This window comes from Copadichromis virginalis, linkage group LG19 (assembly GCF_057382275.1).
Source record: "Copadichromis virginalis isolate Kocher_CV1m ecotype Utaka linkage group LG19, C_Virginalis_male_GT1.1, whole genome shotgun sequence".
NCBI classification, from domain to species: Eukaryota; Metazoa; Chordata; class Actinopteri; order Cichliformes; family Cichlidae; genus Copadichromis; species Copadichromis virginalis.
The window spans coordinates 28,211,834-28,229,637 of NC_140636.1; the positions used below are offsets into that span (position 1 = coordinate 28,211,834).

The window sequence follows — 17,804 nt, forward strand, 5'->3', positions numbered from 1 at the left end:
GAGGTACAAAACTGCACGTGCAGCCACATACAGCAACATCTATATTTTCTGGACAGTGCTTGTGGGGGCACCGTGTTCTGAGAACAAGGTCAAGGGGACTTTTCTGGGATTTTTTTGTTTTTGTTTTTTGTTTTTTTGTTTTAGTTTATAGATAAACACACTTACAGGCAGGCTGCGTCTACCTAGTGTTTCACATTGCATCAGTTTTAACAAAATCTATTGTTTTATCTGCGGTTCTAGGTTATATCTGAAACACAAAGCGAATGCAGCTTTATGGGCTAAGTGGAGGCAGTATTTCTTTCTTGGAGCAGACAGCTTTACATACCCGGAGGATTCCTCCCCATGTCGCCGTCATCTTTGCCCGGTTGGTAGCTGTTGTTTCCACCTCGGGCAAAGATGATGCTCTGGATACAGTGACAGAGTGAAAGTACCATCCGAGCTGCTAATCGCTTTACAAGGCAGCCTGCCTGTCTGCCTGCCTCTCTCTGTTTGTGTGGAAGTTTAAAAATAGAAGCAAAATATGTGACCCCGCCCTGTATAACGCTCCGAGGCTTCAACCTATGGCACAGCACTGTGTACTCACGCTAATATTAGACTATTGTGTGGTTTATAGAACATGTTAAGTCAAAGCGCCCCCCCCAAAAAAAAAAAAAAATGTATATGTATATATACATATACATATATAGGAGCTTTATTACACAGACCTCTTTATATTAAAATTATAGCTGGTTTCAAACACTTTGTGTCCCCATATATCTGCATTTCTTAACCTCGGAGACGTGGTTTTCTGGTCACGTGACGGTGGCGTTTTCACTAAATGAAACTTTGCTAGGTTAATTTCTCATGAGGTGGCTTATCCTCTCCGCTCACTGTAATCTTTTCTAATTCAAATCTTTAATAACCTTTACTCATCCGTCACGTGATGAAAGGGCAAAGCTTTGGCGCTTAAGAGAGAAGGAAAGAAAGGGGCTGGGCAGGCTGTTTGTTTATTAATAAACTTGTAAACTTGTAAAATTGCACTTGTGTAAACAAAAAACATTAACAGCAACGCGCGAATTGCTGCTTTTAGTCGTAACTTCGGCTGTAATAAAGGGTGAGGTAATAAAGGGTGAGTGCAATGCGGAGGTGGGCAGGTGGACTCTTAGAAGCACTTCCTGTGGACAATGGAGGGTCCAGCCTCGTCGTACTCCTGCTTGCTGATCCACATCTGCTGGAAGGTGGACAGCGAGGCGAGGATGGAGCCGCCGATCCACACAGAGTATTTCCTCTCAGGGGGGGCGATGATCTAAACACAAGCACGTTTGTCAACTTGGGAAAATTACAAATAAATGTGTTATTCAACAGTGTGTTAAGTTACCTTAATCTTCATGGTGCTGGGGGCGAGAGCTGTGATTTCCTTCTGCATGCGGTCAGCGATACCCGGATACATGGTGGTGCCGCCGGACATAACGTTGTTAGCGTACAGGTCTTTACGGATGTCAATGTCGCACTTCATGATGCTGTTGTATGTGGTTTCGTGAATGCCAGCGGATTCCATTCCTTGGCAAACACACAGAACAAGTGAGTGGGTTTTTACCTCGTGCAGCAAAGTACACATCTGACAGCGCGGTCAGCTGCCACAACAGGTGCTGAAAGGGACAGCTCCGCCAACAGCTGATGTTTGCGGAGCTAAGGTCAATGTGAAGTGGAAGGCACTGCTTTAGACAACTGATATGCATTTAACGGTAATAAGGTGGTAAATCGGTGATGGATATATCTGAAGCTTCACTTGGTTGCCATAGTTAGTCAAAAATGTGAGAAATAGACGTGTATATGCTTAGAAAACAATTCATGTACACTGAAAGAAGTGATATTGTCTCCTTTTAAATATAGCATATTATATTTTGGTATATCTTTTCAATTCAAATGAGTAATTCCTGTCTACATATATAATTCGAGTAACTCCAGAATACATTCCCTGCGTTTTAATCCAATTAATTTTAGTTAATTAAATGTAGCTCAAAATGCTTAAGTATGTTTTTCATAGCCTCCTGCTGGGCCATTTTGCGCATGCGTTAGGACAGGCCACCATTTTGCACGCGGACTGAAGAAGCGGACTCTTTGTGTGCTGCAAGCGGGCTCAAGTTAATCGCACAACTTCATATAAAGGTGGTCTAGCTTCGGTAAGTAAACCTTTTACGGTCGTTTTTGTTTTATTTTTTTTACCTCAGTCAAAGCATGTTGACTCTTTAAGACGTGTGCACATGGAGAAAGAAGTCTAAGTAGTTGTACACCTCTGAACTTTGTCATGAATTTGACTTAAGCTAGCTATGTGCTCTATTAGCTAGTGATGGCCAAATGAAGCTTTCCGAAGCACTGAAGTAGTGATGGGTCGTTCGCGAACGAAATGGCTCTTAGAGCCGGCTCTTTGACATGAACGACGCGAGCCGGCTCCTTATCGCGAGCCGTCACGTGGGTTTTTTTTTTTTTTTTTCCTTTCTCTCAGCCTCTCTCTCGCACTTTTTTCCCGCTTCACTCTGCACGCGAGCCTTGTGCTTTACGCTGGGCAGAGGGGGGAGGGGCGGTAGTTACACTCAGTAGCACAGGAACAGAGCCAGAGAGAGAGAAAGAGAGGCAGGGACAACAACATTAGAAAGGTATAGTAATCATCCACAACTATTTTCGGTTGCAGATGATAAAGGATTGAGAAAGTTTATTCATGCAGGTCCATATGACAGAGAATATGCATGTTCTTTTAGTTTTCATATTATAATTTATATTTAATTGTGTTGTGGTTTGCAGTGTTTTGTGTTCTTTTCACTTTAAATTTGTGAAAGGAAAAAGCTGAAAATTTAAATAGTTAAAACTTGAAATGTGAATAGTTGATTTTTGTATTATATGATTTATTTATTACATTTTATGTGGAGTGAATAAATAAAAGTATATTTACGGTGGCCCCTAGAGACAAAGCACATACAAACTTCAAATCACGTACGAACTCTGAAGCATGTACAAACTCCAAAACACGTAAAAACACGTACAAACTCCAAAACACGTAAAAACTCCAAAAACACGTACAAACTCCGAAGCACGTAAAAACTCAGAAGCATATAAAAACTCAGAAGCACATAAAAACTCAAAACACGTACAAAAGACAACAGAAGTGCTCCAGGATGCTGGGCGCAGTGTTGAGCCTTTGTTATCTTGTGGCTACACAAGCCAGCAAGTACCAACGACCGGATTTGGTGTGTGGTAATAACAGGTAAATGAACTTTTTTTTAAATTATTTGAATATATATATGAGTGCCTGTGTATAAATATACAAACAATACACATGCTTTCAATTGTGTAATTTAAGTGATCTAGTAGCTCTGCTTTGGAAGTTCAGTTCATGCTAGAAATGTGTTTTGGAGTTTGTACGTGTTTTGTCTCTAGGGGCCACCGCATATATTTATATATAAACATATATAAATAAAACCACTTGTTTTTACGTTAGTAATTCCTTTTGTGCATAATTTTATATTATTGTTAATAATAAATTAATTAAAGCAACAAAACAACCTGAAGAGCCGGTTCGGAGCCGAAAGAGCCGGCTCTTTTTAGTGAGCCGAACCGAAAGAGCCGGATCTCTAAAAAGAGCCGGAAATCCCATCACTACACTGAAGCTTGTATTGAAAAACGGTTCATTACTCGAAGCTTTTCAACACAGTCCTCTCCGGTGACATCTGGTGGTGAAAATTTTGAAGAGCAGCTTGAATCTGCAAAATAAAACGGACTGCTCAATTATCACTGCTCACTCAAGAGTGGAGTTCTCTCTGATATTGGGCCACCGTTCCGTTGCTTTGAACATGTAATTGGTTTTGTTTTCTCGATTGGGGGGCTGAAAAAAATGTAATGCGTATCTGCGTAATACATTTTGATCAATAAACTTTCCCTATTTAAACATGCACTATGGTGTGGCCTTTCTTTGCTCATAACTCCTTGATGTTGGTAAATACAATAAGTGAGCAATATATATAATATACATATGAGAATGCACAGCACATTATGGAGTATGCCCCTGCTGTGAAGTCCTGCCTCCATCTACTTGTCGTTTAATCACTGGACAGCTGGACAGGTTCATACAAAATATTAGATGAGGCCAATTGTCCTATACATATTTTTGACCTAGGGGTGGGATTGATTGTGAACTGGAAAGGGAAAATGCTTAGGGAGCTGAGTACGGCTGCATCGTCACTGATTTGTAGAATCATTTTTGATTCGATACAGGATCCGATTCAATTTGATTGGAATCTGGAAAGTTTTGCCTCAGTCAGAAATATTACAATTCTGATCATTTAACAGTATATATCCATAATTTCGTATCTATTAAAAGAAAGCTGACACATGTGAGACTTAATTAGAGATGTAAACAGAGAGTTATGAAACCTGCAGCTGCAGAAGCCAGCGGGAAAAAAGAGGCAAACACAGCGCGGACCCGCGACGCACCAAAATCTGACTCTGACGCGTCGGGTCCGCGCTCTGTGTTCACGTTTGTATGCAGAATCCGTAAACCTGCTCCCAGTTACTGTTTTAGCTGCATGGTGTTTGACGACATGTTGTGAGGTTTAACCTGAGATGCTGGCGTTTCAGGCATAATAACGTTAATTTACAAATCGACACGGGATTTTAATGAATCAATATCACTTTATTCAATTTAGCATGGATTGTAATCAGAAAGGCGATAATCAAAACCCACCCCTAATCAAGAACTTGCAAAGTAAAAACATGATCTATGTAAGGTAGCCCTTTTGTTATTTACATTTAAAAAGAGGATTAGTGTTACTGTGCGCTGGCTGAGTCTGTTTCTTTTCTTAGAAATAGTTTCTCCTGCCCTGGAGAAAATCCACTTGCATGGAACAGAAGAGGCTGTGGAGTGCAGGAACTACACTGCAAGCTGGTAGATATGCAGGTATTCCTGGGTCCTGCAGACTATCACCTAAAAACAATAAACAAAATGATTTTCTAAACTGTAGCAATGTAATGTACGTATAGTGTCAAATACATTGTTGTAGTCTTCATTAGCTTTAATTCACATGGAAGTGTTCCTAAAGTCATATGCTGTAATGATATTTCCATTATGAAAACATGATTTTGGACATTTCAAGTTTTTCACTTCGGCAGATAAAATGAATTGAGCAAAATCAACTCAAAATATTCCCACACGCCAGAATGTCCTCTCTTCCTCGCTGGCTCCATATCTGTCAGTGGAATGATCACCTCTTCGCTCTCTGTCACCATCAACACACTCCACGAATCCCGTGGATGATTCACTTCCTTATATCCGAAGCAGTTACGTGCGTAATGAAGCTTCGGACGTCACTGGTCACGTGACTTTTGCCAAACGAAGCAAGCCTCGACACAGTGCTTCTGAACCAGTGTGTTGTTTTTTTCGACACACGCTCCGGAGCGTCAGCTTCAAGCGGGCCATCACTACTATTAGCTACTGCTCTATTAAAAGAGTAATTGTATTGATGCGTTAAAATGTCATATGTTTTTAGCTTAGTTCTTGTGGCACACTTTGTACTAACAAATTATGGAACGAGGCAATTTCTCTGTAGTTAGCTGTAAAGTTCACTGTACAGTCGCCTGCAGTTTTAAGTTGAGAAATCGTCCCTCCCGCCACAACATTGGCATTAAGGAATAGTCGGGCGGGGGAGGGGGCTTCTGAACGCACCTGCACAGTCAGGGGTGCAGTAGGAAATAAGTAGGATTGGCATTGCACAACGTCTTTTGTGCAGAAAAAAATAATGGTTGTAAACTGTGGAGGAGAATAACTCAGTGGTTGCCAAAAATGTGAGATCAAAAGGCACTGAGAGTGATGTTTGTCAGAACTGAAATTAACTCAGAAAAGAAGTTGCTTCACTTGATAGAGCTGTTGAGTGCAAGACCTGTCAGCGGTCTGGTTTAGCATTTAAAGCCTCGCTACGTGCTTCCAAACCGCTGCATTTAATCTCAGAGAAAACTAACACAGAGAAGTAAAGCAAGTGTGTAAGTTCATCTCTTTATGTTTGCATAGTATTTCCATGTTGAGCTTAACAACCGATGTATGGAGCCACAGCTGGACTGGCTGTCGGAGTTTTGTATTGAGGGGGAAAGGAAGCGATTTGTTTTATACTTCAGCTAGAATGAAAAAAGACACAAAGCTGGAGTTATTCGGTGTCTTCATGCTGAACAGCTAAAACTTCTTCCCTCATTCTCCCCCCTCCCTCTCCTGTTGCTACTTCAATCATGAAACTGATCGATTATCAGGTGATCGGCTTTTCTGTAGCTAGTTTCTCTCATTTGTTAGTCACCCAGTTTGCGCTAGAAAGAGGAAAACGGCAGATAAACAACAGCAGCACGTTTAAGCTTGATAAGCTGTTGCTAGAATTTTTTTAATATTACTTCTAGTATCCGCTTATGTTTTCTGGAGCCACAGCCGTAATAGCTGCTGGTCATGATAGTTTGGATATGTGGTGAGAAGGAAACATGAAGGTGAAACCAGGAGAAGTTTTTACTGAATCATTAGAGCTGAACAGGTAATGAAGAAACAGGTTTACATTTTAGGTCACATGAATGAGTTGAAGGGAAGTTATGAACTGTTTATGAGAGACAAATAACACCAGGATCCTTTTCTATGTAGCTGACATCTGGTAACTGTGCAGGGGCGGATCTAGCAAAGTTTTGCCAGGGGGCCAGGTTGGGCATTAACAGGGAAAGGGAGACACAAAGACATAATTTCTTTCTTATTCTCATTTAAAATGTCTAGCTTTTAATAAATAATTATTCTAAATCTTACTACCAAAGTGGTGATCTGGTTAAATGTATAGAGATCCATTATTGTATGTAGTAAATATTAAGTCTAATATATGCCCTAGTAATAGTAGTACATATAGCACTTTTTCCTTTGGGAAGGTACGCTGTCTGCGCTGTCTGCAACTGTATTGAAGAAAAATGTTGAATCAAATTATTATAGAAAAATAATTGATTTCTGTGCATTAAAGTAGATTACGTCAATTAAGCATTATCAGGCGAAGGGTGCGGGGTGGTTTCCTAATATTTTTGCTGGGAGTTGGCAGTCCTATTAGTTAGTTTAATATTTCTATGTACTGTTTAGAATACCTGAATTAGGAGGATGGTGTAAGTTTTTTAGGTTGATCAGTATTGCTGAAGTATAAAATATTTTGGGTGCAGTGTATTTTTTGCATACAGGTATAACAGAATAGCTTTAATGTTTTGTTTTTAAAACTGAGTATGAACTTATACAAAATGCAGCAAAATATTTATAAAAACAGTTTTATTTATTATAAAATACACTATATCGGATTCATATCGGCATCGGCAGATAATCAAATTTATGATATCGGTATCGGACATAAAAAAGTGGTATCGTGCCATCTGTAGTTTGCACAGAGGCACAAGTAAGATTTGTTTTGTTACAAGGGAGTATCATGAAGTAATGCACTAATGGCTTGGAAACGGTAATTGTTTGTCTTTCTAAAGTTTATTTTTTTTATTTGTCTTCCTTTTCTGGCAGATTTTCTTCCCCTTATGTGTTACTGTTTATTCAAGAAGATGGTGTTATTTTGGTAAGTACATGCAAATTCCTTACATATTTATCACAACAGTATTTGTCACAGTATTGCAGGGACAAGTTTATCTATCTCATCTTAAGGGTTCTTGTGATTACTAATATTGATATTAATTAATATCAATTAATATATATGATTAAATTTCTTTTATCCAGGACAAAAGAAAAAAAAAACTTGCGAAAGTGAAATGAAAAACAGGAATTTAGTTCTTGTGAGTTAAGAGGATGCAGAGCATAGGGTTAGATGGACGTGGATCATTCACTGTGGTGATCCCTGAAGGAAACAGCCAAGAGAAAAAGGATCAGATTGCAAAAAAAAAAGTGGTTTGTTTGCATACATGAGTCTTTACGGTACCCACAGGACTCCTGAAGTATAAGTACTCTGAAGTTTGCAGAGCAATTTCAGAGATGTTTGGGGCTTACATGGCAAGCATGTTTTTAGTTGCACATCTAAATTTTCTCTGCTCTCTGTTGCTGATGGCAGAGTTCTGCCCCACTGACCTCACAGGTGAGACACTCCCACCAGTGGACAAAGAGCACAGGAAAATGTGTTGCCAACCACCTGAAACAGACAAATATCTGCTTTTTAAAACCCTTTAAACCCGTTAAATGGACTGATGCCATTCATTTCTTCTTTGATTAACAGTAGTAACATCCTTCATGCACTGTATACTAACCCATATGATAATCATGCTTTATGAAGTGATGGCAATTGCATTGTAGCATTTAATGAAGAAATAACAAAATAATCATACCAATGATTAAGCACCAGTTTTCTTTTTTTCTGTGTGTGTGTGTGTGTGTGTGTGTGTGTGTGTGTGTGTGTGTGTGTGTGTGTGTGTGTGTGTGAGATACAGGTAAATGCTGAATTCCAGTGTATTACAACATTCCAATTGGAGATGACCTTCGCGGCACAGTTAGACAGAATTACACCTCAGTTGATGACAGTTTTCCAGAAGAAGGGCGGTGTTTCTGGGCAGAAACTTGCCCACCACTTGCAGATCATGCAAGAGGTAAATCTGAATATTGCAAATTCTATTTGGATTTCTTTTGTCTTAAGTGGCAGGTCACTGGTGAGTCCAATAAGCCGTTTTAGGTGACCAGCCAAGCAATCTAAATTTTGAAATTTCATATATAAATTTTATTTACTATGTTTGAACTGACATATGATAAAATTTACTTATTGCGAATGTCAGACATTGTTCTTTTTTCCAAATTGGTTTAATCAGCAACTCTCTTTAAACAGGCTGAAAGTGATGTTAAAGTGAAAAGGGAAGCAGTTCTCAGGGCACTTTGCCTCTACCTTGGTGAAGAGGACGGAAGCCTTATTCGGGAGTTCTTTGTAAGTCATTTAAGTCATTGTAAGCAAGTCATCTATACACACACTTTTTAGATAGATATCTGTGTGTGTGTGTATTACACACACACACACACACACACACAAACGACTAGATTGGAATTTAATTGTAGAGTTAATTGTTTTTTCTTTTACCTTTTTATTAAATGTTTAGGACATTGAAGGAGATGATATCCAGAGAGACCTGAAGAAGCACACCATGGGCATTTATGTCATCAACAGGGAGGATGGACAAAATGGACATTATGATGACATTGGAATATTTGTTGAAGGGGAGATAGTCATGGACAACATTGGATCTCTGGCCCAAGCTTGTGCATTGATGCTTGGAGTAATCTATGCACTAAACCTAGCCTTCCCCAAGGAATTGAAGGACTATTATGAATTCATTTAGAAAGTGTTGATGGGATTCGATGGTGAAAAGCTCTCCCCCAAAGTCTTTGGGCTGAAGAACAAAATTGCTACTGGATAGGAAGATTTCTAAAATAACACATCAAGAGAATGCTGTTATGTAAATTACCAATGACTGGTGCTCTTGTGAATAGGAGTGAAACTCTTGTACAACCATCATTTGTTCTGTGTTATGTTTCGATTGAACATTTTAACTTTCAATAATGAATGTTTCACGTGTGGTACATTTGAGTAGCTTGAAGAGCAACTTTGTAATTATTCAGTTATAGCTGCTGCCCTGCGTATAATCAGTGTTAACTCAACCGGATAAAAAAAACAAAAAAAACCATTCATGATTACCACACTGGTAACACTTTAAAGACTATTAATTGTTTTGAAGCGAGTATGTTAGGTCAGAAAATATGTAAAACATTCAGAATCTTCAAGGAAGGACTAGAATGGAAAGACAGTGGTCAATAAGCAGTAAGGAAAACACAAGTTTAATTTTAAGTCTAATTACCTTATTAAAATGCAATTTCTAAATATGGATCGCAGAACAGCAAGTCTGAAACTGGTTAGTTTGTGGATGCATCAGTTTCTAATTGTGATACATTATACTGCTGGTAGTGTTTTATTCTTTTATGTAAGGAGTTTGTTTGTTTGTTTTTTCTTTTTTAGAGGAAGAGAAACATTGGTTAACATTTCTCTTGTCTGTTGTTTCTGTTCTGTTTGAATACAGCTTTTTAAAGCTACTAGTTCATAGGCAAAAGTTTTGTAATTTGTATTATACAAATTGCAGCAATTTCCCTTAGAGATGTGGATTCTTATTCTGTTTGCAACAAATTTTGCATTAATAAATGATGTGAAAGAATGTTGTAGTTTTCATTATTGACGTTTTTAAAACGTCAATAATGAAAACTGGATGCCCCCTGGGCGCCTCCTGGGCGAGGTGTTCCAGGCATGTCCCACCGGGAGGAGGCCCCGGGGCAGACCCAGGACACGCTGGAGAGATTATATCTCTCGGCTGGCCTGGGAACGCCTTGGTATCCCCCCGGACAAGCTGGAGGAGGTGGCTGGGGAGAGGGAGGTCTGGACCTCTTTGCTTAGGCTGCTACCCCCGCGACCCGACCTCGGATAAGCGGATGAAGATGGATGGATGGACGTTTTTAAAAACTACAAATCAGGGTAAGCAATATTTTTTAAGTAAACTTAACTTAATTGAAATAGAGAGAAATTAACAATTTGATTGATTTGAATATAAGTTTGGGACATAAGTGTAAAGGAAACAAATTATTCTGGTACATTTAACACGACCTTAGTTGGACTTACTAATAATATTTGACTAAGACGTATCCACAACAGTTAAGTTAAAGTAGCTTAAAAATATATGTTGGTTTTACTCGCTTAAATTAAATTCAGTGTACTTAAAAAATATTTCTGGATTCAAACAAATTTATTTCGTGCAACCACTTGTCATAAAAAAATTGAGTAAATTGAACAAAACATTTTTTTCAGTGTACAAATGTGGGGTAGTATTCTATGAATAGGCCTAAGGAATAATTAACAGTTATAAGCAAGCATTAAATATTGAGAGCCATATTAAAACCCAGATATTAGACTGATTCTTTGACTGACAGCTACCCCTCCTGCTTCACGATTGGTTCACATTAATATTGTAACAAGTTCCAGCAATGGAAGGAATTGAGCTGATCGAAACGTTCCTTACACCAGAAGAAAGTGAGTTTAACAGTCTGTACATTGCAGTGAAGGTCAGACTATACGTGAATGACTATTGCAGGGACTTACAGTTAATTCAGCGCGACATTTCAACAGTGTCACTGCAATTAAATTAGTGCTTAGATGTTGTGTTCGCTTTTACGCACCAATGAATGAGGGTTGGAAGAGGGTTTCCGGGCAGCGGAAACGCTCATTGCCGATGGTGATGACCTGGCCGTCGGGCAACTCGTAGCTCTTTTCTAGAGAAGAGGATGAGGCGGCGGTGGCCATCTCGTTTTCAAAGTCCAGAGCGACGTAGCACAGCTTCTCCTTGATGTCACGAACAATCTCGCGTTCAGCTGACGGAGATAGACAGGCGCGTTGTAGTCAGAAAAAATGTACTTTGGACACAAGATAAATATCTCCTCTGATACCGTGTTATAATAATTCTTTGTATCAACACGATTGTTGAAATAAAACAAAATAAAAGTAAAGTAAAAGTAAATGATGTTTGAGTGATGTTTTAGTGCTTTACAGGTCGCCCGTGTTTGAAATTTGTGACTAACGCTTTACACTCACCGGTTGTGACAAAAGAATAACCACGCTCCGTCAGGATCTTCATGAGGTAATCTGTGAGGTCACGGCCGGCCAAGTCTAAGCGCATGATGGCGTGGGGAAGAGCGTACCCTTCATAGATGGGGACATTGTGGGTGACACCATCACCGGAGTCAAGGACAATACCTAGAGCCAACAGAGAATATGTAAACATTTAATGTACCTTTTTTTAATCTACTCAAATGCTGCACAGCACCTGTCGGAGGTCTGTGTCATACCTGTGGTACGCCCAGAAGCGTACAAGGACAGCACTGCCTGGATGGCCACATACATTGCGGGGACATTGAAAGTCTCAAACATGATCTGTGTCATCTTTTCTCTGTTGGCCTTTGGGTTGAGGGGGGCTTCTGTCAATAGAGTGGGGTGCTCCTCTGGGGCCACGCACAGCTCGTTGTAAAAGCTGTGGTGCCAGATTTTCTCCATGTCGTCCCAGTTGGTGATGATGCCGTGTTCGATGGGATACTTTAGTGTCAGGATTCCTCTTTTGCTCTGGGCCTCGTCCCCGACGTAGGAGTCCTTCTGGCCCATACCAACCATGACGCCCTGAAAACATCAGGAATCGGTGAAGTGATGTAGTGAAGGATTTACTGATGATTAGAACAAAACATGGCTGGTGGGTTTCCTCCAGTGTAAACAATAGATGCGTGCGTAATTACGCACAACTCTGCTTATCCTTGCAAAGCCTGAGATTATTTTTGATTAAGTATAAATCATGCATACACGTCTCTACAGTGCCACTGTTGTGTTTATGAACAGTTTAAATTACCTGGTGACGTGGGCGACCAACAATGGAAGGGAACACCGCGCGTGGTGCGTCATCTCCGGCGAAACCCGCCTTCACCAGTCCAGAACCGTTATCACACACCAGGGCTGTAGTCTCCTCGTCGTCACACATGGCGGCAGGTCTGCAACAGACAGGCGGGTGCGCGCACGAGCACAATTAATTCCGATAACAGTTGTCCTGTTCTTTTTGTTTTGTTGTGGGGTTTTTTGTTGTTGTTGTTGTTTTGTTTGTTTGTTTGTTTGTTTTTTGATTGGGGGATTAAAGAGGTTCCCTTCTCTTTATAGGTTCAGCGCAAACAGCACACATAAGATCGTTTTTGGTGGATCCTGAAGCCAGAAACTGGTTATGGATAATACTAAATTAGTTTTATGTAATATATCACATAACAAACTACATATTTCACGAATTTGAGAGTTGTTTATTCAGATATTTAAGTCACTAACACTAGCGCTGTGTAGCGTAAAAGCGTTGTTAGGACTTTGCATCAGTTGTAATCCACAAAAGAAGTTGATGATCCACATGTCGCTTTTGATGAAATGATCGGTTTAATTTAGATAATGATTCTTGTAAGTAAAAGATGGAGGTCATTGCCGTTTGCATTAAAGTCCTGGATCGATCCTAGTGTAATAAATCCAGTGTTTGTCATTTTTTCACTCCCGTTTGATCAGCTGTGAGTACTCACCAGATCAGCACCAGAGGCCGACTCTTGAGTGTGTAAACCAGGGGTGCTGAAATGTCATGCCCCGCCAGTTTATACTCTGACAGTGTCCACGAGAAGGGGCCAACCAGTGCGACCCCTTCTCCATATTTGGTAGCCCACTGCCCCATTGACAACAGCTTCTCCATGAAAGGCATGACAAGTAGAGGGATATCCCCATTTGTGCCTGCTCCCCATTTATGGACGACAGGGATGCGGACAAAGAGACAATGAGAGGCTTTCTTTTGATCCCTCTCGATAAATCACTGTATTTAGAAACATCGCCGTGTCTGGAAAAGTTCTAATCTAGTCACACATTTCTATCTTACAGAATTGTTTGAACCCAGCCAAACTAAGTAAATTCCTACATTTAAACATGGGTTACACTTTCCTGTATAATCATTGTTTACACAATTCTGTCCATATAAGTACTGAAAGGTGTAATATTGGTCAATATATGCACAGCTTTTTTTTTTCTTTTTTCATTTTTGCTATTGTAATATATTTGCTTGTAGATTTAAAGGACACAGCCTGTGCCAAGTGTAGAGACCACTTGTGCCACAAACCTGGTGTGAGCAGCTCTTTGACTTTTTAGAAGCTTCAAACCTCTCGTGTTGGTTTTGTGTTAAACAAAGCATCTTCCTGAAGAAATAGTCTCATTCTGGTGCAGCGACTATGTATATGTTTAACATCCTCGACTTGCCACGAGGCAAAGGAAAAGAGATGTTCACAGATGCATTCAAATATTTCCATAAAATCTAAGTTTCCATGATTGTAATGGTCTCTCTGTAAAATAATAATGTTGTGGCCATAGTGCATGCTGCTTGTTTGCCTTTGGAATATACTCTAGTTCATGATTGAGCCCCTTCTGTTGTGTTTGCATTGAGTGTATTGAGCATAAAATACATGCATGAACCCACAGTCAAAAATAGAGGCAATTACTTGGTCATAGTATAATGTCAAAGGTCATTGTGGTATGCTGAAGGCACTTCTACTTGTTTCTTTCTCTCTGTCTGAACAGATAGTATTACCTCAAACACCAAATACTGTTCTAATAATTACCTTGTGATGTAAGAACAGCCAGAGATAATTCACTCTTCCTTGTAGGAAACCTTTGCAGATAAGTCAGATGTAACGCTGATACTATTTGCTGTTTCCGACATCAAAACAATAAAGAAAAGGGGAAATCTTCTGTTGTGACATGTGCCATATTCTTTCTTTATTCCTGCACTGAGGAAAGAACAAGACATAAGAAATGACATTGCCAGTATACTTGAAACAGACAGAGCCCAAGTTCTGAAGGCTGGAAAATAACATTGGCTAAGAGCAGTGGATGGTCCCACCACAAGGAGGACAAGACAAAAGGGCACAGCAAGCCATGAATCATATGCTGCTGTCACCCGACCCCAAGCCATAACCCTTCACTGTGTGACTCTTTGTTTTGGTGTTATGTAATAATTGGTAGGCAGTGGTCTGCTTTAAGCATCCCTTTGCCCCAGCATTTAAATATATTCCTAATATGTTTTTGACCATAGCTAAGTTAAGTCCATCTAGGTAGACCAGCACTGTAACTGTAGCTTAAGGTGGACATCTTTGCCCGTGTTCCAAAATATTATAGTTTGAAAATGACATTTCAGTGTTAGCCGCTGTTCTCTGCAGGTTCTGTCATTGCCAGGGTTCGTTCTTAGGATATATATTGTGTAACCATAAAATAATTTTTATGTCTGTTTTCCTAGCCTGTTTTCCACGGGTGTGAAAGGCTCACACCAGTGCCTGAAAAATACACAGAGACACTTGGAGGCTGCTCCAATAATCCTGTAGTGTGACTTTCACTTTAGCAGTTACTGAGATTAAATCATTGTGGCATGATCGTTCTTGTCCCGCTCACAACCCCTCCGGAGATCATCATCATTACTCAGCAGTGGAGATGAGCTAATAAGGACAAAAACTGTCCAGAACAAAAAAGTATATTGATTTTCTATGGGGAATTCATCATTAATAAAGCGCAAGTCTTTTTAATGAACCCAGCCTGGATGGAAGTCATTCACCTGATAGAGGCAAGGTGTTGTACCTAGGTGGGAAAAGTGAAGGGCTGTTGAAATGTCCCAGGACTGAAGCATTTAATCGGTTCATCAGAAGCTCGCTTGATATAAACTGTCTGGAAATGCTTTGGCCATTCCAACATTCATCTTTCTTGAGCACCAGGAGCCACTGAAAGGTCACAGCCAAAAGAAGACATGAAGCATATTGCTCAGTGAAAACTGGGTGTCCTCTTTCTGGCCCGTGCACTGAATACTGAGTGACATGTTGTTGGCTTAAGTTAAAGTCTTCTGCTGGGTACCGCAAAGGAGCGCACGGTTTGGATCACTGTCACTATGCCTGAAGTTACACTGCAAGCATTTGCTCATTCATTATCACTGATACTTGGACAGTAAGCTGCACTTTCCTAAAGTGCACAGTTTCCAGTTTTTAGACTTTATGAACATCTGTTACATAATAAGCTCATGAAGCTACTCTGAAGAGAAAATAAGTGCTGATTTTGGCGAAGAAAGTCCAAGTTTAGGTCTATCACATCTGCCTACACACACACACGGAAAATGTTACATTTTTAATTGAGTAATCTAAACAATATCACAATTCTTAGTGCATTTGTTTGTTTTCTATAACTAACTTTTACTATTCAAATTAACTAATATACAATTCACAAAAAACGCCAACAAGAAATTCATATTTTGCAGTCTAAACATGTTTTTCCCAATAAATCACTTAAACAATATCTTTTTTGTTAAAATTGTTTATGATTCATTCAATTGAATAATGAAAAACACAATTAATAGACTAATTTTAGTCTATAATTGTGTAAATCTTTGCAAAACAAAACTTTGCATGAATCTACTTATAAGATTTTTTGTAATGTAGTTACACTGTTAACTAATTAATCATATTTCCATAATTAAGGTCTTAATGCAGCACAGTAAAACTGGGTCAAACCTCTTTACTTTGGGGGATGTTGACTTAAAGACATCCGTGGTGAAATATTTATACTTGTTTACTTAGTCTGTGATCATCTATTTCCTGATTTAAATTATTTGAGCATACTGAGTGTAGCATTTTCATATACTAGATTGCACAAAATAATGGGTCCAAACATGCTTATGGTATTATATATATTCATTTTTTTGATGCAGAATTTAGTGACTGTTTAATGTAACCAGCTATGGGAAAAATAAAACCCCAAATTCCCATTTGGTGATTCCCATTAAAGGTAGAATTCCCACTTGTTGTTTCTATTGAAGGGCATTTTGTAGACAAGATACAAAGAACAACTACAACAACAAAAAACTTTGCAAAGATTCTGAGACCAGGAGAAGTTCTCCCTCCTGGTGTCCAGACGAATGGCAAACTGATATTTACTTATATAGCTAGCATCCACATCACCGTGTGTTTTTGTGTGCATGCGCACGCCTGTGTTTGGGGGAGAAATTACAGAGCAGTATGTGGCCAATTGAATGGGGAAAGTGTATACTCATCTTCCCTCTTTTTGCCTCCCAGGTTTCCCTGAAGCCAACAGGAACAGACTTTTTCCATAGCCAGTCTCAGACCCCAATAAAAAATTTACTAGCTCCTCTCTCTCTTTCTCCCTCTCTCTCTCTCTCTCTCTCTCTCTCTCAATCAGCATCAAGGCCCATTGCCTTCTGTATCCTCTGCCAAGATTTCTGGAGTGAAAAGCAGACAAAGTTGAATTAAAATCTGGCTTTTCGCAAGTGACTTTTCTCCTCTGGATATTTGGGAGCAGAATTGGGCAGACAAAAAGCAATGTAACTAGGTCTCATATTGCACCCACATAAATATTGCAATATGCATTTGGGCATTGGCTACTTCGTTTATTAAAGAAATCTGTGTCAGATTATAGCCGGCATTTGAAAGAATGATTGAAGTTTTGTCACAGTTTCAGTCAATAGTGAGGGCTAGAAAATGGGGATAAGAAGCAGTTTAGTTTGAACATGAATAATTTATGAATCAAATTTGAATAAGCTTCAACAATGACAGCTACACGGATTTGTAGGTAGGCTGCTCGGCAAGAGTATTTTGGTAAGTATTTAGAGGCGCTCCTAAGTGTTGAATCCTGAGCTATTTTGGTGGTGGCTGAGAACACATGATGCCAGTCAAAACTGATAGGGAAGCTTCTGACTTTTTAAGCAAAGAACCAGCGCACCCGAGGACGCACAGCTAAACAGGCTTTTGCTTTTTGCCTCGCACACATTTCAGCTGTTTTAGTTAGCCTCCACAGCATATACATATTTGCAATTCTAACACGCTGCTTGTGTTGCGTCATGCACCCTACTGGTTTCAGAGATGCTGTTATGGAGGTAAATCTGCTCCACACTCCAAAGGAAACTATGCCGCATGAAAGTACAGCGCATTTTCCCTCCAATAAATAGTTCAGTTATGCACTGCTATTTCATGACCCCATCTGCCCCTTTGGGATTTCTTTTGAGCTGTAATTCCGTTTCATGTGGTGCTGTTCATCTCACCACCAGCATCAAAAAGTATGTATATTACAAGATAAAAGAAGGTAAGGTGCTTCAGATGGACCTTTGAGCTGACTTTTTCATTGAACTTACTGTGATGTTTGCAGTGAATATATATACCG

At 39.6% G+C, this 17,804-nt stretch overlaps 2 protein-coding genes across 3 annotated transcripts; one reads left to right on the forward strand and one right to left on the reverse strand.

Annotated features, from left to right (window-relative positions):
* Positions 1-970: 970 nt before the first annotated feature.
* On the reverse strand, positions 971-13,177 carry LOC146686349 (actin, alpha cardiac muscle 1-like). Of its 2 annotated transcripts, XM_085441784.1 has the most exons (7): positions 13,136-13,177; positions 12,436-12,574; positions 11,888-12,212; positions 11,634-11,795; positions 11,222-11,413; positions 1,358-1,539; positions 971-1,285 (listed from the first exon to the last, which is right to left on the reverse strand). In XM_085441784.1, exons 2-7 carry the CDS (start codon positions 12,562-12,564, stop codon positions 1,142-1,144), a joined length of 1,134 nt encoding a protein of 377 aa, XP_085297910.1. In that variant the 5' UTR covers positions 12,565-12,574; positions 13,136-13,177; the 3' UTR covers positions 971-1,141. The 2 variants fall into 2 exon arrangements, with proteins under 2 accessions (XP_085297910.1, XP_085297911.1); XM_085441785.1 differs by lacking the exons at positions 971-1,285; positions 1,358-1,539 and adding an exon at positions 4,481-4,957.
* Positions 2,050-10,209, forward strand: LOC146686350 (uncharacterized). The gene is made up of 5 exons (XM_085441786.1): positions 2,050-2,162; positions 7,538-7,589; positions 8,449-8,604; positions 8,838-8,933; positions 9,103-10,209. The coding sequence occupies exons 3-5, from the start codon at positions 8,491-8,493 to the stop codon at positions 9,340-9,342; spliced, it is 450 nt and encodes a 149-aa protein (XP_085297912.1). The 5' UTR covers positions 2,050-2,162; positions 7,538-7,589; positions 8,449-8,490; the 3' UTR covers positions 9,343-10,209.
* Positions 13,178-17,804: the final 4,627 nt, after the last annotated feature.